This window comes from Hippoglossus stenolepis, chromosome 8 (genome assembly GCF_022539355.2).
Source record: "Hippoglossus stenolepis isolate QCI-W04-F060 chromosome 8, HSTE1.2, whole genome shotgun sequence".
In the NCBI taxonomy this organism is placed as follows: domain Eukaryota; kingdom Metazoa; phylum Chordata; class Actinopteri; order Pleuronectiformes; family Pleuronectidae; genus Hippoglossus; species Hippoglossus stenolepis.
The window spans coordinates 26,814,191-26,838,484 of record NC_061490.1 but is presented as its reverse complement, the minus strand read 5'-3'; the positions used below and the strand labels follow the sequence as shown (position 1 = coordinate 26,838,484).

Here is a 24,294-nt window from a genome sequence, read left to right as displayed (position 1 = left end):
TCTCTCTCTGACCTGTCTGTCTCTCTCACCTCTCTCTGACCTGTCTGTCTCTAACCTGTCTCTCTCTCACCTGTCTCTCTCACCTCTCTCTCTCACCTGTCTATCTCTCTCACCTGTCTGTCTCTCTAACCTGTCTCTCTCTGACCTGTCTGTCTCTCTCACCTCTCTCTCTCACCTGTCTGTCTCTCTGACCTGTCTCTCTCACCTGTCTGTCTCTCTCACCTCTCTCTCTCTGACCTGTCTGTCTCTCTCACCTCTCTCTCTGACCTGTCTGTCTCTCTAACCTGTCTGTCTCTCTCACCTCTCTCTCTCTAACCTGTCTGTCTCTCTCACCTCTCTCTCTGACCTGTCTGTCTCTCTAACCTGTCTGTCTCTCTCACCTGTCTGTCTCTCTCACCTCTCTCTCTGACCTGCCTGTCTCACCTCTCTCTCTGACCTGTCTCTCTCTGACCTGTCTCTCTCTGACCTGTCTCTCTGACCTGTCTCTCTCTCACCTGTCTGTCTCTCTCACCTGTCTCTCTCTCTGACCTCTCTCTCTCTGACCTGTCTCTCTGACCTGTCTCTCTCTCACCTGTCTCTCTGACCTGTCTCTCTCTCTACCTGTCTCTCTCTCCTCTGTCTGTCTCTCTCACCTCTCTCTCTCACCTGTCTGTCTCTCTCACCTCTCTCTCTGACCTGCCTGTCTCACCTCTCTCTCTGACCTGCCTGTCTCTCTCACCTGTCTGTCTCTCTCACCTGTCTGTCTCTCTCACCTCTCTCTCTCACCTGTCTATCTCTCTCACCTGTCTGTCTCTCTCACCTCTCTCTCTCACCTGTCTGTCTCTCTGACCTGTCTCTCTCACCTGTCTGTCTTCTCACCTCTCTCTGACCTGTCTGTCTCTCTCACCTCTCTCTGACCTGTCTGTCTCTCTAACCTGTCTCTCTCTCACCTGTCTCTCTCTCACCTCTCTCTCTCTCACCTGTCTATCTCTCTCTGACCTGTCTGTCTCTCTCACCTCTCTCTCTCACCTGTCTGTCTCTCTGACCTGTCTCTCTCACCTGTCTGTCTCTCTCACCTCTGACCTGTCTGTCTCTCTCACCTCTCTCTCTGACCTGTCTGTCTCTCTAACCTGTCTGTCTCTCTCACCTCTCTCTCTCTGACCTGTCTGTCTCTCTCACCTCTCTCTCTGACCTGTCTGTCTCTCTCACCTCTCTCTCTCTCACCTGTCTGTCTCTCTCACCTCTCTCTCTGACCTGCCTGTCTCACCTCTCTCTCTCTCACCTGTGTGTCTCTCTGACCTGTCTGTCTCTCAGCGGTCTGGAGGAATCTACAGGTCTCAGGAAGATTCTCTCTCAGTCGACCGAGTCTTTAAACTTCAGGAGCAGAACTTTGTCGATGGAGTCGCTTACTGACGAAGGTCAGTCAACCACAGTTATTGATCACGTGTCCCTCTGGGAAGCCTGCAGCTGATTGGCTCGTATAGAGTGACTATAGTGACTTCTATATAGAAAAACTATATAGTGAGCTCATCAGGAAAAGAAAAAAACGCTTATGGACAATATTCATTGTCATGGGTAATGACGTCATTGTCGCAGGATAACGTTGGACTCGTATTTACATTTATACGACGGGTCGGCCGCCCTCACTCCTCTCGTCTCTCTGCCGCGAGCACAATGCATGACAGGAGATATTGCTCAGTTAGTGACCATCGGTTGGACTCTATTTATCATGATGCATTGTGGGAAACACAGTGGGACCTCTGTGTGTTTGTTATATGTGTATTGTTTGCAGGTGAATGGTGGTGGAGCCCCCTGCTGGAGGAGCTGCAGGTTGAGGGCAGCTGTATCCAGGCCGACAGTTGGAGTCGCGCTGTCGAACCAAAGTTCCTGCAGACGCTTCACAAAGACCTCATCAAACAGCAGGACGTCATCTACGGTACCAACATATATTTATATATATATATGTATATGTGTGTATATATTTGTCTGTGTTTTAGCGTTTTCAATGTCGTCAGTACGGAGTGACTGTTGTCATGGAGATTCCTCTGTGTGTCTGTTACCATGACGATGGCATCAGGATTAACCAGATTATGGTCTGCCTCTCAGAGCTAATCCAGACGGAGTTTCACCACGTGCGGACGTTGCGGATCATGGAGGGCGTGTACCGGCGGGGGATGCAGGAAGAGGTGATGCTGGAGGCCGGTGTGGTTCACACCATCTTCCCCTGTCTGGACCAGATGCTGGAGCTCCACTCCAACTTCCTGTCCGAGCTCCTGACCAGGAGGAAGGAGGGACTGGTGGAGGGCAGCTCCAGCAACTTCACTGTCCGCAGCATCGGAGACCTGCTGCTCAGACAGGTATGACATCACAGGTGACTGAGGGTCAGAGGTCGTCAGATTCAACGATTCCTGTTTTTAAAATGTGTACATTCTATGATGTAATTGTGTGTGTGTGTGTGTGTGTGTGTGTGTGTGTGTGTGTGTGTGTGTGTGTGTGTGTGTGTGTGTGTGTGTGTGTGTGTGTGTGTGTGTGTGTGTGTGTGTGTGTGTGTGTGCGTGTGTGTGTGTGTGTGCAGTTTTCAGGTGCATGTGCAGACGACATGAAGAAACTTTACTCCGAGTTCTGCAGTCGACACCCGAAAGCTGTGAAACTCTACAAAGAAGTTTTTGCCCGAGACCGAAGACTGCAGCAGTTGGTCAGGGTGAGGATAAGACCTGGACCTGGATCTGGTCCTGGACTGAATCACTGGGAACAGGTTTAGACAGGAACCTGGTTCTACTGAATTTGATCTGGTGGTTTTACAGATTTTAATGAGACTCTTTCTTCCTGTTTAGACTGAACCAGATCTGGTGTCAGTCCTGAATCAAAGAGTCTTTACCAGTCTGGTTTAGTTGAGTCTTTTTGAGTCTTGGACCTGTGTTAACTGTATTTAGTTTTGTTTCCCTGAATTAAGCTTGAATGAACTAATTTGGACTCAGGTTCACTTTGACCCCCTTTGAACCTGCTGCTGAAATGATCCTGTTTCAGTCTCCAGGATTTGCACCTATTTTACCTTTGGGTTTAAACTGGTTTAAAGTGGTTTATCTCTTTTGCTCCAAAATGCTCAGCGTGTCTGTCGTGGTCCTCTGCTGCGTCGTCATGGCGTCCAGGAGTGCATCCTGCTGGTGACACAACGAATCACCAAGTACCCCGTCCTCATCCAGCGAATCCTCGACAACACTAAAGGTAGGTGACATGTGGCGTCTCGTGAGAACCTGGTGCAACAATAAACCGCACTCATCACTTTATAAGAAGGGTCAGAGCAGAGTGCTGAGGGGACTGCAGGGGGCGCTCCTGAGCACCTACTGTGAGTCCGCTGGCAGCAGCATCACGACTGCTGACTTAAAGAGACGGGACGGACTGGGACCCCGCCCTCGACCCAGTGGAGGTGATGGTCCAGAGGGGAACCAGTGCTGCCCCCTGCAGGACATCCCAGCAGCTGAAGGAGACGTATCACAGCTCGTTCCTTCCTGCAGCTCGAGCTCACACACAACTCAACTCAATGAACTGTGGATAAGTCCATAAGTCTTCTGTTCACACTGTATATAAATATTATTATTATTACCTTATCTTATCCTATCTCACCTTATCCTGTCTTATCTTATCTTAACTCTGACCTCTACTAACGGCTGAAAACCTCTACTAGCCTTTGACCTCTGACCTCTGATGTCACCATGTCTCTGTGACCTCTAGGCAGTGAGGAGGAGGTGCAGGCTTTGAGCAAGGCACTGCAGCTCCTGAAAGGTCTTATCAGCTCGGTGGATCAGGAGGTTCTGGAGCTGGACCGAACCAGGAGGCTGCAGGAGATCCAGGCCCGTCTGGACCGGAGGGCTCAGGCCGAGGTCCACGGAGGAGGAGTGTTCAGAGGAGGAGAGCTACTGAGGAGGAGGCTCCTTCATGAGGGGTCTCTCCTCTGGAAGGTCCAGGGCTCCAGAATGAAAGGTAGTATCGCCAGTTTACCTGTTCAACGCTATAACTGTGGGTGGAGCTTACATCTGCTCACCAGCCCTTGTGTTTTTGTCCAGATGTGCAGGTGCTGCTGATGTCAGACATCCTGGTTTTCCTTCAGGACAAAGATCAGAAATTCACCTTTGCATCACTGGTGAGTCACACCTGGTCACACCTGGTTCTCCCTGATCACACCTGGTCCTACCTGGTCCTACCTGGTCCTACCTGGTCCTACCTGGTCACACCTGGTTCTCCCTGATCACACCTGGTCCTACCTGGTCACACCTGGTTCTCCCTGATCACACCTGGTCCTACCTGGTCCTACCTGGTACACCTGGTTCTCCTGATCACACCTGGTCACACCTGGTCCTACCTGTTCACACCTGGTTCTCCCTTGTCATACCTGGTCACACATGGTCACACCTGTACGACCTCATGTCCCTGCTCCTCCATCGGCAAAAATTATTATAAAACCGTGCACGCACACACCTGAATGTTCCCTTTAGAAGTCCACTTGGAAACATGGATCAGCCTCATGCCCCGCCCTCTACACGCCCACAGAGGTCCCCCCCCCTCTGAGCCTGGAAAAACCACAGAGTCTCTGAGGGGTCTAACAAGACCAGATACCCTCAACCACTTCAACCACTTCAACCACTTGAACCCCCTGAACCCCCTGAACCACAGTCTCACCTGTCTGTCTTACCTGTTTGTCTGACCTGTCTGTCTCAGGATAAGTCTCCAGTTGTGTCTCTGACTAACCTGATTGTCAGAGACATAGCCAGTCAGGAGCGAGGGATGTACCTGATCAGTGACTCCACCCCTCCAGCGATGTATGAACTGCACGCTTCCTCCAAAGAGGGCCGCCGCACCTGGATGATGTGGATCCAGCAGGCTGCTCTCAGGTCAGTACTGCATTCAGTAGGTCAGTACTGTAACACTGTAGTACTGCTCTCAGGTCAGTACTGCATTCAGTAGGTCAGTACTGTAACACTGTAGTACTGCTCTCAGGTCAGTACTGCATTCAGTAGGTCAGTACTGTAACACTGTAGTACTGCTCTCAGGTCAGTACTTCACTGAATCATGTTTTTTTTTCAGTTGTCCGTCCAGAGATGAGTTTCCTCTCATTGAGACTGAAGACAAAGCTTTACTGAGGAGAATCAGAGGTACTGCACCTCCTCCCCCTACTGCACCTCCTCCCCCTACTGCACCTCCTCCCCCTACTGCACCTCCTCCTACGGCACCTCCTCCTACTGCACCTCCTCCTACTGCACCTCCTCCTACGGCACCTCCTCCTACTGCACCTCCTCCTACTGCACCTCCTCCTCCTACTGCACCTCCTCCCCTACTGCACCTCCTCCCCTACTGCACCTCCGCCTCCTACTGCACCTCCTCCTCCTACTGCACCTCCTCCCCTACGGCACCTCCTCCTACTGCACCTCCTCCTACTGCACCTCCTCCCGCTACTGCACCTCCTCCTACTGTACCTCCTCCCCCTACTGCACCTCCTCCCCCTACTGCACCTCCTCCCCTACTGCACCTCCTCCCCTTACGGCACCTCCTCCTACTGCACCTCCTCCCCCTACTGCACCTCCTCCCCCTACTGCACCTCCTCCCCTTACGGCACCTCCTCCTACTGCACCTCCTCCCCATTGCACCTCCTCCTCCTACTGCACCTCCTCCCCTACTGCACCTCCTCCTCCTACTGCACCTCCTCCCCCTACTGCACCTCCTCCTCCTACTGCACCTCCTCCTCCTACTGCACCTCTGCTCTGTCTCACAAAACAAGGGATCATTGTGTTTTTTTCCTCCTCCTCTCCTTTTCTCAGCTGATATCCAGCAGAAGGACAGGGAGGTGCTGGAGCTACTGCAGGAGCGTGTCACTCTATTTTCTGACCTGGTGGAGGCGACAGGAAGAGGAGGAGCAGAAGAAGAAGAAGGAGGTTTGGAGGTGAGCACCTCCTCAACCAAGACCTCCTCCAGCTCGTTGTTCTGCAGGAACCTCTTCAGGGCCGACACTCCTCACGCTCCTCAGGCCGAGCTGCTCCTCGTGGCCACCATCGCTGAAGGTGCCGCTCTGTTTGCTTTGATGTCTTTTGAATTAGTTTGATTTGACGACGTGGGAATCGAACCTGTTTCTTGTTTTCAGTGGACAAACTGGCGAAGTTGCTGTTCGACTCCAACACGCAGAGATCGACTGTAACCAACGGCAACCGGAGACTTCACAGTAAATGAAATTTATAACCTGCTGTTTGAAATGAATCACTGTACAAAAACAATAATTCACAATAATAATAATTGTATTTGAGCAGGTGATGACAAAGATCTGCATCATCACCTGAATCATAACATCATCAGATTTAAATACCAAAGCTTTGTGACAGTTCAAATTGTCTGTGAATACTGGTGCTGCCATCTAGTGTTTGAGTGATGACACTGCCTTTCCCCTGTGTCTCAGACGGGGACTCTGGTTCTCTGAACGGCTCGTTTGACCTGAACGAGACCTCGTCACAGGTAAACAAACATGTGGATTCTCCTTCGGATTCTAACCAGTCTGTTGCCATAGTAACGGTACCATGTGATTTAGTATACATTTTGAACAGGAAGTTTATTTTCTGTTTTTGTCTCTCAGGACAGAAACGGGAACCAGCTGCAGGAACAAACCGTAAACAAGGTAAAACTCATCACTCCTGGATCATGTGACACAGAAATCCATGTGGCCGTTGTTTGTCCTTGTTTAATAAAGAATAATAAGTACATTAAACTCTTAAAGATGGTTAAAGTTCTGTTGGCAAATACAAAGTTACAGTTCTTCTGCAATGCTAAAACACTAAACCCCATTCAAAACTGTCAACTGGCAAAACCTTATCCAATCAATCACACAGTCGACAAAACTTTACACACAGTTCATCTGGTTGGACACAAATCTGAATCACACATTCAGCAAAACTCTCAACACGTTTATCAGAGTGATGCACTTTGACCCAGACTGACACACACAGGTTAAACACAACTAACAGTCTGTTGTCATCGGTAACACACAACCAGTAAAGACTGAGCTCATGTGACTTTAGGAGAAAACAACACTAAACGTCATATTTGTGAAGGTCTGCGGAGGCTTTGTTCCGAGAGGTCAGAGGTCCGAGCTTCCTGTTGATGAGATGTTTTCACTGTGGTCAAAGAAGATGCTTCATCAACAACCAGAGTTTCCTCATGTTTGTTCCATCGTCTCCCTTCAGAAACCAAGTAGAATAAAATGACTGAAACCTTGATACTCAGGAAAATCTCCTGCCGTGATCCGGCTGTGAGCCGGCTGTGTTCTGGCTTCAATCTGGCTGTGATGCGGTTTTGTGGGAAATAAGTGTGTACATAAATGAACTAACATTAGTTAGTTAACATAACAAGTTTATAACAGCTGACTCGTCTTCACAGGAAGCCCGTCAGCGATTGGTCAACCTGAGCCTCCAGCTTCACGCCCTGCAGGTGAGTTATCTTTATGCTTATTGTTGTTGTTATTGAACATTGATCATTTACATGTCAGTTACTCATGTAATGATGATGTAATAGTTAATTGCTCACTGACTCCACCCCCAGGCTGCTGTGATTTGTCAAGACTCAATCCTGGAGCTGTCAGTCAGAGCAGGTCCCGCCCCCTCCACCCAAGGCTCCACCTCTGGTCCTGGTTCTGGTCCCATCCTCCGTCGTTCTATTTCGCGTGACACAGGATTGGACGCCAGTGGGGAGTCAATGTTGCTACGGCAACAGGTAGACCGCCTGCAGCAGGAAGTGACACGCCTCCGTCTGAGGGAGGAGGAGCCTGAGAAGGTGGAACGAGCCAGCAGAAGGAGGGGCAATGGAGAAATCAGTGCTGTGATCAAGGAGGAAGCGGTAGGTTAAACTGAGAATCTGATAATCTGACGTAAATGAAGCTAAACTAAGCTAATCTCAGGTGCCTCTGTCAACAGGTGAGCAAGAGGCGTGGCAGCAGGGAACTGGAGCCCCGCCCCATTGTCCCATTGGCCAGTCCGAATCTAGTTGATCAAATAGATGGCTGCAAGGAGAGAAAGGAGGAGAAGGAGGAGGAAATGATGATCTCCCCTCGCTCTGACAGCCCAAGAGGTCGGTATCTGATCTACAGGACGAATTGATCAGTGTTTTGTTTGTTAAATTAATATATTAGCTATCGTTTATTATTATCAGTGCGCTGTATGGTTGGTTCCCATGGTGACCTTTGACCTCTGACCTCTCAGACCTGCAGGATATTCCCGAGGAGAGCGAGTGTGGAGCAGAGCCAAGTTAAGGACCTGACCTCTGACCTCAGGAACTCTGCTGATGTCGCTATGATGTCACCAGCTGATAATGACATAATTTCCTGTTTCAAAGACGCTGTTGTTTTTTTCCTGAATGTTCATGAAGGAAAATCATGTGACCTGTTTACATCATCACGTGAGCTGGAGCCCCTCCCACATATGCTCCAGTGGAGGTTATGAAAGAAGGCGGGGCCACACCGATCCATTGAGTCTTTACATTTCTGTCCTGAATCTTCAGAGGGTTAAATCCTGCTGCTGCCAATGTATGAGTCTTTGAGTCTGAGTCTCTGAGTCTGAGTCTCTGAATCTGAGTCAGAAGCTGTTTATTATATGACTGAAGCTGTTAGCATGTTAGCATGTTAGCCTGGATTTGTCACTTGTATAGAACCTTTACAGATTCGGTCTTTCTGATTGGTCGGTTGGACGAACCAATCCGTTTATTTAATGCTGTTATTGATCATGTTTGTTTGTAGAAACGTTAGAGTCAGAACCAGATCAACTACAAACTTATTGGATTGTGTCGCCACGGACACTGTTGCCATGACACTGTCCTGGCTCTGAGTTTGTTCGATGTTGGATGATATGATGATTCAGTGTTTTAAAAGGAACACTGATGAAGATAATGATGATGAAGCTGAAGTTTGAAGTTAAAATCTTGATGAAGAACAAGATGAAGTTGAATCAGTCACATGATGCAAAAAAACGTGAATCTCCTTGATATTTATCGAACAGATTCTTTTAACTGTAAAAAACATTTCAGGTGTGTTTTTATCATGCGATCTACCTGCAGGTGGCGCTGCTGTTTATCATTTTCTAACTTGACTCATTCACGAGTTTAACAGAAGAGAAAAAAACTGAACTTTATCAGTTTGATGATTTTCCAAAAAGAAAAACCTGTTTTTATTTTTCTAACAGTTTCTGTTCTTCAGAACGTTACATGTGTGATGATGCTGTAATATTGATGATTATTATGAATATTGATTTAATATTGAGGCTGAGATGTTGGGCAGCAGTTTGAAACTCAGACTGAGCTCATTAAATTTGTAGCAAATTCCTCAAATGCAGCCGCTTCTTATTTTCATGTTTAACGTCTGTAAAGTGACGTTTGTGTAAAAAGATTTGATGATAAAAATGTAAATGTTTTCTGTAACATTATTATTTTCATGCTCTGACTCTGTGTGTTCTTTATAAATCTAATCAGCTGGAAAACGTCTGTCGTTTTATTTCTGGATATTAAATCATAAAAGGCTTAATCTTTAAGTTGGATGTTTATTTATTCAACTGTCTACTTACTCTATTCTGCTCCATAGTTATTCTATCAAAAACAATTGATCTGTTTTTAAACTGTGTTTATGATCGTTCATGAATTATTGATTATCATCAGTGATGCGACGCATCTAAATTAATTTATTGATGTTTATTAGAACTGAGAGATGAAGGTTTAAACATTAAACACGTGGGTCCTTATCATAGTGTGTGGTTGTAGTTGTCATGGTTACAGGGTTTTATATGTTTCTATTTTAATCAAAGTAGAAATCGAATCTATTCGTGATTAAATTCATGAAGTTAAACTTCGGATTTCACTCGAAACTACTTTTATTTTCAAAACCTGCGTGTCTACGTCACATCCTGTAGAGGGAATTTAACCCGGAAGAGGGGTTAGTTGGGAGTTGGCTGGACCAGGAAACAGTGTAGACCAGCACCAGGACCAGGACCAGCACCAGCACTAAGAGCAGGACCAGGAGCAGGACCAGGAGCAGGAGCAGGACCAGGAGCAGGACCAGGACCAGGACACGCAGACGGGGAGGCCAGACTCTGTGAGCCGGTTCGGTTTATAAAACTTAAAGTGAGACAGCAGCTTTGCACCGTTAGCCACTTTCAGCCGCTAGCCTGCTGCTACCAGCTAACCTGCTGCTACCAGCTAACCTGCTGCTAACCGGTCAGTGACGGGCTCAGGTGTGGTTTCTTCAGGGGACTCGAACAGGTGACAAACACCACACAGCTCACATGGTCCCTGCTCGCTCTGCACTCTGCTAACATGCTAACAGGCTAACAGGGCGTTGGTCCGCGTTTAGCAGCAGTAGCTAACGTGCTAACTGCTGATCAACAACATGCCACCAAATAATCAATAATCATCGATCACTTTATTTAACTCAAACAATATCATCACTTTTCTCTACACGATGAGTCATCATCCCCCAGTCGATCGATTATTGATGACGTCAGTAGAAGCTGATTGTTAAATAAACCTCTAGTGTTTAATTTCATTTCATTTCGACTGTCGGACTCGATCCTCTGACGTCATCTGTCGGTGGCTGCAGTACAGACCGACTTCACTTGATCTTTTGTTGCAGATGAAACAGATGTTTTTTCAAATCCTCGTGCACAAACAACGAAGTGAACCTAGAACTTTAAACTCAGACTAACAGTTAGGAGATCAACCATTCAGAAATGAACCTAGGTCTTTTTCTGCTTAAGTTATCACCACATTAGAAATGTTCGGTAATAATAAGGCACACGTGAATAACATCAAAGAGTGTGTATATATAATTTTCTCTCGTCAACTTCCGGCGAACTGATGAACTGTTGTTCAGTTCCTTTCTGCACAGTTTCCAGTTCCCTTTTTAAATTGTGCATGATTGCACAATTTTGATGGAATCTCACATAAGATGGCTGACCCCGTGCAGTCCACTTCACAGTGCACTACTGGGGGATCGAACCGCACCCACAGGCTCACTGCAGCTGGCTCGCTCACGCCATGTTTTAGGGTCACGTCACAATTTCTAACCAGCATGCATCACGGTAAGTCAGCGCTGCTCAGAACTGCTTAAGGTCGAACGCACCTGTTGTCACATAAGATCCTCTACGTTTCAAATAAAGTTCAAATTTCATGTGAACTGGACTCGGAGTAAAATAACCAGCAGCTGATTTTATTGATTAACGTGATGTCATCAAACAAAAGAAAACGTACGAGAATTTCACTCGTTTTCAACACGATGCAGAAAATTGAACCGATGCTAAAAATCGTTTCAGTTCATTTTTCTTTATTAAAGACTAATCAATAACTAAAGTTATCTCACTTCACTGAACAAAAACCTTAAAATGCGAAAGCCTCAGATGTTTGGTCTCAATATAACTAAAATGATTACTACAGCAACCGAGGATCAACACACAAATATATCACACATATAAAATGTATGAATCCAGTGTAGTTGTGATTAGACGTTGGAACCAATGATGCGTGAAGGTAAAGGGCGTCTGTTATTTGTGCAGTAGAAGAAGAAGATGAGCGGAGGAGGAGTGAACAGCATCGATGCAGTGAAGAAGAAGATCAAGGTTCTGCAGGATCAGGCAGAGGATGCCGAGGAGAGGGCGGAGCGACTGCAGAAGGAGGTGGAGAAGGAGAAGAGGAGCAGAGAGGAGGTACACACACCTGTACAGGTGGAGCGGGGGTTCTGTCAGGTTCTCAGTGGTTCCGCTGGTGTTCCTCAGTGGCTCCTTTTTGACCGAGGTGGACCTGGGGCTAGGGCTGGTTTGGGGTTATGAAAACCTTTAAGAACCAAGTTAGCTTTTCCACGTGCCAGAGCCGCCTTAGAGCCACGACATTACGGAGGAGTGACTACGTCACTTCCTGTCTCTGTCTGCTGCACCCGGGTGCTCCACCTCTCACCTGAATATTGAGGAGGATTTGAGTCTGTTTTTCTATGAGGGGCAGTTTGGGTTTCAGTATCCCAAGGACACTTCAGCATGCAGACGGGCAAGACTGGGATCGAACCACCGACCTTCTGGTTGGAGGACGACCTCTCTAAGTCAGCAAGGCTCCAAGATTTGTTGTCTTATATAAAAGATGGCGGCAGGCGGGGGGGGGGGCCTGTAACAGCAGGAGAACTGTTGGTAATCTCTGGCCATAGCGAACTGTCAGTGGGTGAAGTTTTGTCCCGACTGTGACATCTTAATGCAAGTCGTCATTTTTATTGAGCATATATATTTAATGTTAATATAATATTACTATAGTTTGTATATCAGTAATAGTTGAACATTTACAACACATTTTAACTATACAGTGATAATACGGATGACCCTGATCATTTTGTTCACTACAATCGTGAATATGTTCACACTGTTCCATCTCTACTTGAGAGCCAGTTAGCTTGTCTATGCTCTCGATCCTAAGAGCCACGTCACTGTATGTCTACGTCTCTGGATGAATATATCATCTGTCGGTGGTTTGCTGAGTCCATTGTGGTTGTGGTTTTTTTTTGGGGGGGGGGGTTAAAGGGGTATTCAATTCCTTGCTGGTTCCTTGGTCGTTCCTCAGTGGGCTTGTGTGTTTGTGCATCAGGTTTGTTCAGATGCCACAAATATCTGAACAAAGAATGTTGTGAATGTTAGAGGAGATGAGTCTGTACTAAGGTAACATGCAGCCTTTGATAACACACTGACAGACACACAGGGTTGATGGGTCAGCTGACTGTGGCTGTGTCCCTGTGGTGTGACTTGCAGGCGGAGGCGGAGGTGACAGCTCTGGGTCGTCGTCTGCAGCTGAGTGAGGAGAATCTGGACCGAGCTCAGGAGAGACTCTCCACTGCCCTCCATAAACTGGACGAGGTGGAGAAGGTTGCCGACGAGAGCGAGAGGTCTGAGGCGCACAACACGCCCGCACCACACACCCGCACCACACGCCTCCTATAACACCATCTGTCTCCGCCCGTCTGTCTCTCAGAGGTATGAAGGTGATCGAGAACAGAGCTCTGAAGGACGAGGAGAAGATGGAGCATCTGGAGGTTCAGCTCAGAGAAGCCAAACAGATTGCTGAGGAGGCCGACCGCAAATATGAAGAGGTCAGAGATTGTCTGTAACCTTGTCATCTGTCTGTACCCTCGTCGTCTGTGTCTGTACCCTTGTCGTCTGTGGCCTAATTGTGATCGTGTGTCTCTATCCTCATGGTCTGTGTCTGTAATGTTTGATTGACAGGTGGCTCGTAAACATCTGATGTTGGAAGGAGAGCTGGAACGAGCTGAAGACAGAGCGGAGCGGGCTGAGAGGTTTACAATATATATATATATATATATATATATATATATACATACATACATACATACATACATACATACATACATGTATTTATTAATAACACGTCTGTCTGTCTCTCCACTCGTCTGTCAGTAATGTTCGGAGGCTGGAGGAGCAGTTGAGGAGTTTTGACCAATCACTGAAGAGCCTGCAGGCAACTGAGGACAAGGTATCTCCCACCTGCTGTCAATCAAACCAGAGGAACTCCTCCCCCTGACCTCCAGTCACCTCTGACCTTTAGATGTTGCCTCAGCACCTCCTCCTGCACAATTACGCACACATAACATAACCTGCTTATTATCTACGTCCCTTAGTTTTAATTATGCAATAAGACTCACGAGTCAACCAGCTGAACTGGAGCGTAATGTTGCTCTGTAACAATCGGGTGTTTGCCACTGACCTCCATGTGACTGAAGTTGATCTGCAGTAAGAACACTTAACAGATTCACCACTTTAATGTTTGTCTCACTCATATTTCACTCAGACAGGATTAAAGTTGTCATGACAACAGTCTTACCCTTTGATAAGGAGTTGTCAACAGAAGCGCAGCGGCCGTGTTAGTCATCACACGTGATGCCACAGCAGCATCTTGTGGAGGGACTTGGTGTTGCAGTAATGGACGAGTCTGGACGGACTGGAGACGAACTGTTGACTCTGACTCTCTCTCTTTCTCTCTCTCTCTCACACACACAGTATTCTCAGAAAGAGGACCGGTATGAAGAGGAGATCAAGAACTTGAGTGGAAAACTCAAAGAGGTCAGAAAGAAATATTATGAATATTCACAAATATTTCAATCCATCCCAAAGTTACTAAAGCTCTGTCTGTCAACTGCTCCTTTGTTCAGGCCGAGAGCAGAGCGGAGTGTGCCGAGCGGTCAGTGGCCAAACTGGAGAAAGCCATTGATGACCTGGAAGGTAAGACTGAAAACAGAAGGGTGTGGTCTGTTAGTCCCAAAGCACTGAATCGTGCAGTTTCATGGACCAGACCTGGACTTTGTGATTTGACAGGAAACCGTGAGTATCTGGTTCCTATTTGACCGTTTGATTCTGTTTTCAGATACTTTGACTTCAGCCAGAAACGCCAACATGGAGCTTCAGGCGACTCTGAATCAGACTATGGAGGAACTCAACTCCTGCTGAACCTCCCCCTCCTCCCCTCCTCCCTCTGATTAACATCAGGGAACTCAGTGGCCAAAATGTTCCTATAGCTCCTTATACTAGCGCCTCCTGCTGCTGACCCTTTGTTACTCCTTCAGCTCCCCCTGGTGGATGTTGAGGAGTTAGGGTCAAACTCTGTGGCCAAAACATTCCTCCCCCTATGCCCCTGTCCTCACCCTTTACCTCCGTCTGCTGGCTGCTTTGTGGATGTCAGGAAACGTTTGTCCCTCTCCCCTTCTTCTTATGTTCCTCCTCTTCTGGTGGGGGTGAGGGAGGTTGTCTCCTCCTCCTCCTCTCCTCCTCTTTGTGATTCCTTCTCTGAATCTTAAGTCACATTTGAAGTGTCTGGCCCTGCTCCTCAAACCCTCCCCTTTCCTCCCTTTTCCTCCCCCACTGAGGGGAGAGGCCAGACCAAGAGCTGCTGATGTTTTTGTCACTAAGGGAGTTTAACAGTGACTTACAACCATTCCCTTGTTAACAACTAATTAACTCACAAGAAACTAATTGTTTGTCCGAATGTTTTTTGTTACTCTGATTAGTTTTCTTATAATAATAATAATAATAATAACACAATAACTAATTAATGATTGATTAGAGCTAGCTTCCTGTTAGCTAATGATATTTTGATTTTGTTTATGGGTGAATGGTTTAAGGCAGCCAATCACAGTGCGGCATTCCACTGCCAAATGTGGTTTACCAGGGGCCAATCAGAGACGCACTAAGCTTTTGTCTACAGGTGACCTTTGACCTGATCATGAATAAAGTCCAGAAACGTTTGAACCTGGAATCCGGTGCCGTCACTGTTTTACTCATTGTAATAAATCATGTCCAGATTTTATAAATTAAAACATTGTCACTGGTATTTAGATCCAAACTGAGACTCTGTGTTTTATTTTTAGTTTAAATGTTAAAGCTTTAGAACATTTGATTACATTGTCATAATAGTTTATTATAATTATCTAACTCATAATTTATATTTCATTATGATAGTCATAATAATAAAGGTCATATTCAGCATCAGGTTCTTTCATCAGTTTAATAAACTACAGGAAAAGTGGTTCACTTAAGAATTTCACTGTTTTTACTTTAAACAAACATTTAATTTCTGCATTAAAACAATGGAATAAAAAATGAAAAGACTTTTCTTTGAAAACATTTTATTTATCACATTTTGTTGGTTCGATTCCTCACATTCACACACTGATGACACTGTGTGAACCAGCTGACTGTCGGTGAACTGACAGTTCTTCCATCAAACGTCACGTGACCGCGACTCCGTCACGTGACCGCGCTCGTCTCTGGAAACCTCGAGTAAACTGAGACCGCTCGTCAGAAGCAGCTGCTCGGATCTGATCAATGTTATTGATTAGTAGTGATTGGTGACGAAGCGGCTTCCTCAGCCAGCCTCAGGATTGGCTGCAGCTGCTCATCTAATGAGGGCGTCGGCCTCATTGCTGATTATCCAATCAAATTCAACGCCACTGTCCAACCCACACTCTGACTCTGCATCATCAACATCTGAAGGAAAGACAGGTGGAGAGACAGATGGGTAACTAATCAGTCCAAATCACCCCCCCCCCACACACACAGACAGACATGTCTTACCTGCAGTGAAGCTCCACCCCCTCTTTTTCCTGGTTTCCTCTGAACTTTGAACTCTGACACTTCGAGTTTGTTGAGGAAACTTTGACAGGAACCACTGAAGGTCTGACAGGCGCCGCGCATCACTCACCACCTGACCAATCAGAACAGAGCATCACTCACCACCCGTCCAATCAGAGAAGCTTGTGAGGGCACTGGTCATTTTGAGTTGCTTGGATACACAAGTACCCAGACTGGTTGACATGCTCCTCTGGTTGCTAGGCGACAGAAGAATCCAGGGTCATGCCGTCGTCGAGTTTCTCCCCAGCAAATCATATCGGCCCGAAACTGCTCCTTATAAAGACCAGGGCCCAGCAGCTGGTCCAGGTCCAGTCCGTGCTCCTGCAGGACATCAGCATCATGCTGTCAGAGTTAGTGTGTGAGTGTGTGAGTGTGTGTGTGTGTGTGTGTGTGTGATCTCACCTGAGCATACTGTTGTTTGAGAGGTCCGGACAGACGCAGGACGCAGCAAATGTCCGACTCTAAACTGCAGACACCCAAACAGAGCGAGGTGTTATGGTGTGAACTCGAACGTGCATGTAGAGACCAGAGCTCATTACACAGCGACCACCGTCATCACGTGATGACTCCATGGGACCTGAGGTCTGTTCTATCTCTCCTGAACCAGACCTGGTCCTGAACCAGACCTCTTAAATAGAATGGAAGAGACCGGGATCGAACCGCCAACCTTGTGATTACACGTCAGTGAAAGTCTCTTCCTAGTTATCGATCACTAATCAATCAATCAATCAATCAATCAATCATTGCTCAACGTTAATAAAACAAACCGGAAGTACTAACCGTCCCTTTATCAGGTCCGTCACATAATCTTTTCCGGACTTCCGTTTCCCGCTGAAGACCAGAACCAGTTTGGGTTCGAAGACTCGTTCCTCCATCTGTCGCCAATGATCACTGTTCGATTCCCGCCGCTGTTCGATCAGCTGGTGGTGATCAGCAGCGCGTGCTGTCGGACCACACCAGACCGGTACCGTAACTGTCCAAGAAAACAGGAACCTTTCAAAATAAAAGTCCCATCTGGCTTATTGCGACACTCGCTGGGCAAATAATCGATAACAAAAATTGATCAACTATCGATGACGTCACGTGTGAAGTCTGTTTGTGGAGAGCAATGAGAAAATAAAGGTGTCTTTTTTCTACAGGGGGGATTATTAGATGTTTTACGGTATCACGTGATCTACGTCACATTCTGGACTGAACCACTGTTGCTCAGTGGCGGGAGGCGGACATTTCTCAGTAACAGCGCCATCATGCGCTGAAAGATTGTTAACAACCTTTTATCTTCCCCCCCACCCCGGCCTCCATGTTGGTAGGGTCCAGGTCAGAGGTCATCAGCTCAGACAAAATGGCGGCGCTTGTCAGTAGAGCAAGTTTGTTGAGATCGAAGAAACTTTCACTTCACAAGGTGAGAAACAAAAACATCTGAAACAGTCGATCAGTGATCGATCGATGCGTCTGATCGATCAATTCACACGATGATCAGTGATCGATCAATTCAAGTTAACAAGAAAAGAGAGTTCAGCTGTGTGTGTGTGTGTGTGTGTGTGTGTGTGTGTGTGTGTGTGTGTGTGTGTGTGTGTGTGTGTGTGTGTGTGTGTGTGTGTGTGTGTGTGTGTGTGTGTGTGTGTTGACAGCAGGTGATTGATTGATTTCTTAATTCCTCTGATTCTCATGGAACTGTATAAGTTCAGTTCTACTCTGTCTGTTCCAGGTATGGTTCCACCACTCGGCGGTTCTCCAGTCCGGTTCTCAGTCCGGTTCTCAGTCGGGGTTCTTCCCTCCAGCCGAAGGCGTCATGTTGCCGACAGGAAGCTTCAGCAACAGAGTGGCATTCATCACAGGAGGCGGGACAGGACTCGGCCGTGCAATGACCACCACGCTGTCCCAGCTGGGAGCTCAGTGCGTCATCGCCAGCAGGTCAGAGGTCGCTGACAGAGCAACTAGTTACCTAGTTACCTAGTTACCTAGTTATCTCAGGGCTCCAGACTAACTCTTCAGTGAGGTGCACCCACAAGGTGTCACTGCCCCTTTAGCACAGCAATAATACACAGATTGGACCTTTTCTGGACAGTTCCCATATCTAGTGATAGTTTGTTAACTGGGGCTGTTTGATTCGTCTGGATTCAGTTCAGGATATTTCACTTTGCCTGTGATAAATATTATTATTGCCATTATTGTGAAACTATTTTAAACCACTGATATAATGATGATATTATAGAATATATCTTGCAAGTTCACCCTTTTAAAGAGCAATGAACTTAATTCTGACATTTGAATTCAAATTCAAAATATTAAAATATCCAAAATAAATAAAACATAAACCACAGACAACCAAAACAATGAATAAAATGGACTTTCTGCTTCTGTTAACAAAATCGCTTTTGAATAAATATTAAACATTTGGCTCAGAATGTTTCCAGCTCAGTAAACAGGCTGGTTATGATTTAGAGGAACTTTAACTTTGTGTGTGTTTGTCTCATAAACTCTGGAGTGAGTTCAGGTTCTAATAACTTGTGATGAGGGTGGAGCTCAGTGAGTGTGGGCGGGGCCTGTGTGTGTGTGAGGAGATGAGGAAGTGACACCAGATCAATGTCTGATGCACTTCACAGATCATTGGCTGCTCTCTGACCCTGTCACCTGTTTAACCTATGATGAGTCAGCTGAGGTCACCAGGACGTCTGACATATCAAAGTGTTTCACGACGACCAGCAGAATGTTTCACCTTCAGTTTTTATCGCAAAGAACAAACCATTATGGTTTTATTTACATTGCTATGAATTGTTAAAATCCTGACGTCACGTTTGTGTTTGTTGTTCAGGAAGTTGGATGTTCTGCAGCAGACGGCCGACGAGATCAGCAGCCAGACTGGAAACAAGGTGACCAACCAGAACCTGACACAGAATCAGAACCTTGAGTGGTCTGAACTGGTCTGAACTGATCTGAACTGGTTTGAACTGAACTTGTCTAATCTGGTCCGAACCCCCCCCCCCCAGGTCCACGTGGTTCAGTGTGATGTCAGAGATCCTCAGGCCGTCTCTCGTTGTGTCGACCAGATGGAGAGTCTGACAGGACTTCCTGATGTAACACACACACACACACACACACACACACACACACACACACACACACACACACACACACGTTACTGTGATGTCATGAACTCTGACCTAACCTCTGTGCCCTGATTGGTTCAGGTGATCATCAACAATGCAGCAGGAAACTTTGTGTGTCCATCAGAGCGTCTCTCACCCAACGGCTGGAAGAGCATCACAGACATCGTCCTGAATGGGACGGCATATGTGACTCTGGAGATAGGAAAGAGACTGATCCAGAGTCAGAAAGGTCAGAGACTGATCCAGAGTTAGACTGATCCAGAGTCAGAAAGGTCAGAGACTGATCCAGAGTCAGAAAGGTCAGAGACTGATCCAGAGTCAGAAAGGTCAGAGACTGATCCAGAGTCAGAAAGGTCAGAGACTGATCCAGAGTCAGAAAGTTCAGAGACTGATCCAGAGTCAGAAAGATTAAAGATTGATCCAGAGTCAGAAAGAGGTCAGAGGCTGACCCAGAGTCAGAAAGAGTCAGAGGCTGATCCAGAGTCAGAAAGAGGTCAGAGGCTGACCCAGAGTCAGAAAGAGGTCAGAGGCTGATCCAGAGTTAGACTGATCCAGAGTTAGAAAGGTCAGAGACTGATCCAGAGTCAGAAGGTCAGGGACTGATCCAGAGTCAGAAAGGTCAGAGACTGATCCAGAGTCAGAAAGGTCAGAGACTGATCCAGAGTCAGAAAGTTCAGAGACTGATCCAGAGTCAGAAAGATTAAAGATTGATCCAGAGTCAGAAAGAGGTCAGAGGCTGACCCAGAGTCAGAAAGAGGTCAGAGGCTGATCCAGAGTCAGAAAGAGGTCAGAGGCTGACCCAGAGTCAGAAAGAGGTCAGAGGCTGATCCAGAGTTAGACTGATCCAGAGTTAGAAGGTCGAGCTGATCCAGAGTCAGAAAGGTCAGAGACTGATCCAGAGTCAGAAAGGTCAGAGACTGATCCAGAGTCAGAAAGGTCAGAGACTGATCCAGAGTCAGAAAGGTCAGAGACTGATCCAGAGTCAGAAAGGTCAGAGACTGATCCAGAGTTAGAAAGGTCAGAGACTGATCCAGAGTCAGAAAGGTCAGAGACTGATCCAGAGTCAGAAAGGTCAGAGACTGATCCAGAGTCAGAAAGTTCAGAGACTGATCCAGAGTCAGAAAGATTAAAGATTGATCCAGAGTCAGAAAGAGGTCAGAGGCTGATCCAGAGTCAGAAAGAGGTCAGAGGCTGATCCAGAGTCAGAAAGAGGTCAGAGGCTGATCCAGAGTCAGAACGATTAAAGATTGATCCAGAGTCAGAAAGAGGTCAGAGGCTGACCCAGAGTCAGAAAGAGGTCAGAGGCTGATCCAGAGTCAGAAAGAGGTCAGAGGTTGATCCAGAGTCAGAAAGAGGTCAGAGGCTGATCCAGAGTCAGAAAGAGGTCAGAGGCTGACCCAGAGTCAGAAAGAGGTCAGAGGCTGATCCAGAGTCAGAAAGGTTATCGACTGAGCTAGAGTGAGAAAAGTTGAACCTTTGTATTTCTTGTTGTTCAGGTGCTTCTTTCCTGGCCATCACCACAATCTATGCTGAGTCTGGTTCTGGGTTTGTGGTCCCGAGTGCGTCTGCGAAGGCCGGAGTCGAGGCACTCTTCAAGTCAGTCCGACCTTCTACCTCTACACAGCTCTAACAGGAAGAGGGGGTGTTGAACCTTAATGATCCTGTGTGTGTGTCAGGTCTCTAGCTGCAGAGTGGGGGCGCTATGGCCACAGGTTTAACATCATCCAGCCTGGACCAATCAGAACCAAGGTACTTATAAGTTTGATGTTTTTGTTTCCAGGTTTGTGTTGTTTTGTAGCCTCTGAATTAGTTGTTGTTGTGTTCAGGGGGCGTTCAGTCGTTTGGATCCAACAGGAGCGTTTGAGAAGGCAATGATAGGTCGGATCCCGACAGGTCGCCTCGGAAAACCAGCAGAGATCGCAAACCTGGCAGCATACATGAGCAGCGACTATGCGACCTGGATGTCTGGAGCTGTGAGTTTATACTGGTTTAGATCACCCTTTTCAAAATCTTAAACCAGAATTTAAACTGCTTAGACTGGTTGCAGATCAGCATTTAGATTAGTTTTAGTTCAAGGTTTAGATTGGTATGAGGTTCAGATTCAGACTGGTTTTAAATCTAGATTTAGGTTAAGATTCAGACTGGTTTCTGTCGGGGTTTGACTCAGAGACCAGAGCTCAGACTCATCGTAGACCAGTCCGTTTGAGTCTGGTCCAACATCTGGATGTAGTTGATGTTTGTGTTCAGGTGATCCGGTTCGATGGAGGAGAGTACGTGTCGATGGCCGGAGAGTTTAACGAACTTCGCAGGGTGAGTTCCCCTGACCCTGTAACCGTCTGATCCATGTCTCGCATTGTTTAAACAGAACATTAGACGAACGTCATCCTGACAGACGAGTGACGTTTGAAATAAAATGACCTGAGTTAAATTAACATTTACTTGTTTTTTAGGTTAATGTCGTCATGTTTTTCAACTTTAACGTGTTTTTAAAGTTGACCTGTTTTCTGTTTATTTCAGGTGACTCCAGATCAGTGGACAATGATGGAGAAAATGATTCGAGGAACTAAAGGATCATAGTATCCACTCTGACCACTGCCTTGTTACTATGGAGACGGTGGGACTGTCTCTGACGCCTTCATGGCGATGAACTGATCAGCTGACTCTCTGATGTCATGTGACTTTCTGCACATGCTCAGTTTTCAAACAGTGAATTTCAAACATCACATTATTTTCTCTTCACTGTGATGGTGAGTGAAGTGAGGAGGTTAGTTATGGTTGGATTAGTTAGTTACAGATGAGGGTTAGCAATGAAGTTTCCTCCTTTACATGTTCAACTGAGAATTTAACACAATAAAATTCAATAGAAACTTTTATTTATAACACGTCTCTGATTTATTTCAACTGCATGTTTTTATCGTACAACTATAACCGGGCTAGGGTTATTGAAGTGTCACCACCGAGACGTGCGTTTGTATAGACTTCTCCGTAGAGATGTGTCTTTATGGACATGTGTCTCCACAGAGTCTCTGTCCTCCGATGTTTTAGTTTCCCGTCTGCAGGAGAAACTCCCCTGGACATCGACATCACTGTGTCTCTGACCCCGACCCTGGGTGACCCCGACCCGTTAGCTCGTCACTCCGGCTGTTAGCCTGTTAGCTCGGCTTCACGTGAGCTAACAGGCTAATCCTCGTCCCTGAACACGACCCGAGTCTGTGGAGAAGTTTTCACTCACATATCGGATGATTATAATTATAATAAAGGACTTCTTATCTTATTAATATGGTTTGTTGTTCGGCTGTATTTGAGGTGTTAGCAGTGATTAGCAGATATTGGTGTCTCTGTACCTGGCTTGTTAGCTTAGCTCCGCTAACCAGACAGCTAATGAATTAGCCTCCAGGCAAGATACCAGCAGTAATGAATGATTGTTGTCGACTGTTATTAAAGCGTTACTTTAGTTATCTAACGTTATGTAACATTGTTAAGCTCCTGTAATGTTAACGTAACATTGGTGCTAAACTGCTTCTTGAGATGACGTTAATACAGATGTGTGTTACTGTTCTTGAGGCTGTACGGTAACGGGACGTAGAACTGAGGGAGTTTGATATTCTACTGCAGAAACCGATTTACCTGGATATTGAAGTAGTGTAACGTTGCCTCAATCCCTTTATTCAAAGAGTGTTGAAGAGACTTCAGTGAAAACTAAGCTTCTCTGCTTCTCTCATTTTACACCGGTCACCTTAAACAGGTCTTATGTTTGACCGTGTTGTGAAGCTGAACCGCGGGGGGGCCTCCTCGGTGCGCTTTGTGTCGTTTTGTGTTCGGAGCTCCTGAACATCAGCGCAACAACTGCAGCTGATTTCCATCTTTTCTGAGTTCATCTGTGGAATTACTGGACTTTCTGGTCACACTGAGACACAGGAGGAGACACCGATCATCTCCCAGCGAAGGTTCACTGAGCAGCCGACCTGCAGCTGCTGGTGGCTACAGACAGATGTTTTTATCCAAGGTGTGGTCTGAACAGATGTGTCTTTAGTCTGCGGAGTGGAGACTTTCTGTCCTGATGTCGATGTGAAGCTCGTTCCACCGTTCAGGTAACCAGGACAGCCAGGTTGAGTGACAGCTGCTGCTGCATTCTGGATGAGCTGCAGCAGGTAGACCAGCCATCCAGGTCCAGCAACACTCACCGCAGATCCAAGGGTGAACAGACCTGCCCTGCATAGTGCCTCTGAAACTACTGACCCTTCCCAGCAGGGGGCGTCCAAACAGCCTCCAGACACCACAGGCTCCTGCAGCAACCAGGAGACACTTTGAACTGGTCGATCCTTCATCTTCCACACTGTGAAAACTCAAAGTCTTAAAATCCATCAGGAACAAAGACATGTGCAGGACTCTGAGAGACAGAGGTCTCCACACCAAGTCTTTAGGGACAGACAGCAGGACTGTGAGAGACAGAGGTCTCCACACCAAGTCTTTAGGGACAGACAGCAGGACTGTGAGAGACAGAGGTCTCCACACCAAGTCTTTAAGGACAGACAGCAGGACTGTGAGAGACAGAGGTCTCCACACCAAGTCTTTAGGGACAGACAGCAGGACAGATCACCTGACTTGTCAACTTCTTCACCTGATCCTCAATCACGACTCTGATGCTCTTCATATCTTTTGTATTTGACATATGTCTTAAATCTCCGTCGTCATGGACCTAGAAAGTTTAACTTGTTGAAGCTGCAGAAACTTTACACATTATAATATCCTGCTAAATATCCAGATCCTCTAAAATTATGTTCATGTCATTCTGCTGTGACGTCCTTTCTTGTAACTAGTGACCTTTGACCTTTGTGAACAGGGCGATGGCTCCATCCAGAGGCTTGTGGGGGGGGAGTTTCTGTGCTGCTGTCGGGAAGAGTTCGACACCTCCAGGTGAATCATGCTGACGGGAAATAAAACATTAATAAAACATTAAGAACAGCCGAACCCAGTGAGTCCATAGAAACCAACAGTGTTTGTTCTGTCACTGTTTC

General features: G+C 46.6%; 4 protein-coding genes across 10 annotated transcripts in view; 3 read left to right on the top strand and 1 right to left on the bottom strand.

The window, feature by feature from the left end:
* Positions 1-9,482, top strand: part of arhgef2 (rho/rac guanine nucleotide exchange factor (GEF) 2) — a 17,289-nt gene extending 7,807 nt beyond the window's left edge. The window contains exons 6-22 of the mRNA XM_035163141.2: positions 1,294-1,397; positions 1,772-1,915; positions 2,086-2,336; positions 2,555-2,680; positions 3,087-3,204; positions 3,712-3,960; positions 4,044-4,120; positions 4,696-4,868; positions 5,062-5,129; positions 5,793-6,032; positions 6,113-6,190; positions 6,422-6,477; positions 6,596-6,637; positions 7,396-7,446; positions 7,558-7,851; positions 7,929-8,082; positions 8,214-9,482. Of these exons, the coding sequence (XP_035019032.2) occupies positions 1,294-1,397; positions 1,772-1,915; positions 2,086-2,336; positions 2,555-2,680; positions 3,087-3,204; positions 3,712-3,960; positions 4,044-4,120; positions 4,696-4,868; positions 5,062-5,129; positions 5,793-6,032; positions 6,113-6,190; positions 6,422-6,477; positions 6,596-6,637; positions 7,396-7,446; positions 7,558-7,851; positions 7,929-8,082; positions 8,214-8,263 (2,275 nt within the window). The 3' untranslated portion in view covers positions 8,264-9,482. The remainder of the gene's footprint in view (positions 1-1,293; positions 1,398-1,771; positions 1,916-2,085; positions 2,337-2,554; positions 2,681-3,086; positions 3,205-3,711; positions 3,961-4,043; positions 4,121-4,695; positions 4,869-5,061; positions 5,130-5,792; positions 6,033-6,112; positions 6,191-6,421; positions 6,478-6,595; positions 6,638-7,395; positions 7,447-7,557; positions 7,852-7,928; positions 8,083-8,213) is intronic.
* Positions 9,483-9,922: 440 nt separating this feature from the next.
* LOC118113438 (tropomyosin alpha-3 chain) lies at positions 9,923-15,378 on the top strand. 6 transcript variants are annotated; one of them, XM_035163147.2, is made up of 9 exons: positions 9,923-10,090; positions 11,547-11,696; positions 12,777-12,910; positions 12,997-13,114; positions 13,248-13,318; positions 13,440-13,515; positions 14,040-14,102; positions 14,192-14,261; positions 14,404-15,378. In XM_035163147.2, the coding sequence occupies exons 2-9, from the start codon at positions 11,559-11,561 to the stop codon at positions 14,484-14,486; spliced, it is 753 nt and encodes a 250-aa protein (XP_035019038.1). In that variant the 5' UTR covers positions 9,923-10,090; positions 11,547-11,558; the 3' UTR covers positions 14,487-15,378. The 6 variants fall into 6 exon arrangements, with proteins under 6 accessions (XP_035019038.1, XP_035019040.1, XP_035019037.1 ...); XM_035163149.2 differs by having other exon boundaries at positions 9,923-10,098; XM_035163146.2 differs by having other exon boundaries at positions 9,923-10,119; positions 11,550-11,696.
* Positions 15,379-15,644: 266 nt separating this feature from the next.
* On the bottom strand, positions 15,645-17,251 carry pmvk (phosphomevalonate kinase). Its single transcript, XM_035163150.2, is given in 6 exon segments — positions 15,645-15,945; positions 15,947-16,022; positions 16,110-16,239; positions 16,335-16,487; positions 16,569-16,632; positions 16,947-17,251. Coding segments are annotated over 6 exon segments (600 nt in total). The 5' UTR covers positions 17,042-17,251; the 3' UTR covers positions 15,645-15,863.
* A 159-nt stretch (positions 17,252-17,410) lies between these two features.
* decr1 (2,4-dienoyl CoA reductase 1, mitochondrial) lies at positions 17,411-22,149 on the top strand. Of its 2 annotated transcripts, none has more exons than XR_004697338.2 (10): positions 17,411-17,568; positions 17,875-18,080; positions 18,982-19,039; positions 19,157-19,243; positions 19,358-19,505; positions 20,773-20,872; positions 20,953-21,025; positions 21,103-21,249; positions 21,507-21,586; positions 21,794-22,149. XR_004697338.2 is itself a non-coding variant. In XM_035163142.2 (10 exons), exons 1-10 carry the CDS (start codon positions 17,467-17,469, stop codon positions 21,851-21,853), a joined length of 1,044 nt encoding a protein of 347 aa, XP_035019033.2. In that variant the 5' UTR covers positions 17,411-17,466; the 3' UTR covers positions 21,854-22,149. The 2 variants fall into 2 exon arrangements, 1 of the variants encoding a protein (XP_035019033.2); XM_035163142.2 differs by having other exon boundaries at positions 21,524-21,586.
* Positions 22,150-24,294: the final 2,145 nt, after the last annotated feature.

What these genes read in the sequence shown, in the direction of transcription:
- LOC118113438 (XM_035163147.2), top strand. Translation starts at nt 11,559, where the DNA reads ATGAGCGGAGGAGGAGTGAACAGCATCGATGCAGTGAAGAAGAAGATC. An exon ending in AGAAGAGGAGCAGAGAGGAG is followed by an intron (nt 11,697 to 12,776) that starts GTACACACACCT and finishes TGTGACTTGCAG; the next exon opens with GCGGAGGCGGAGGTGACAGC. An exon ending in AGAGCGGAGCGGGCTGAGAG is followed by an intron (nt 13,319 to 13,439) that starts GTTTACAATATA and finishes CTCGTCTGTCAG; the next exon opens with TAATGTTCGGAGGCTGGAGG.
- decr1 (XM_035163142.2), top strand. Translation starts at nt 17,467, where the DNA reads ATGTTGGTAGGGTCCAGGTCAGAGGTCATCAGCTCAGACAAAATGGCG. An exon ending in CTGGACCAATCAGAACCAAG is followed by an intron (nt 21,026 to 21,102) that starts GTACTTATAAGT and finishes TGTTGTGTTCAG; the next exon opens with GGGGCGTTCAGTCGTTTGGA. An exon ending in CGACCTGGATGTCTGGAGCT is followed by an intron (nt 21,250 to 21,523) that starts GTGAGTTTATAC and finishes GTTTGTGTTCAG; the next exon opens with GTGATCCGGTTCGATGGAGG.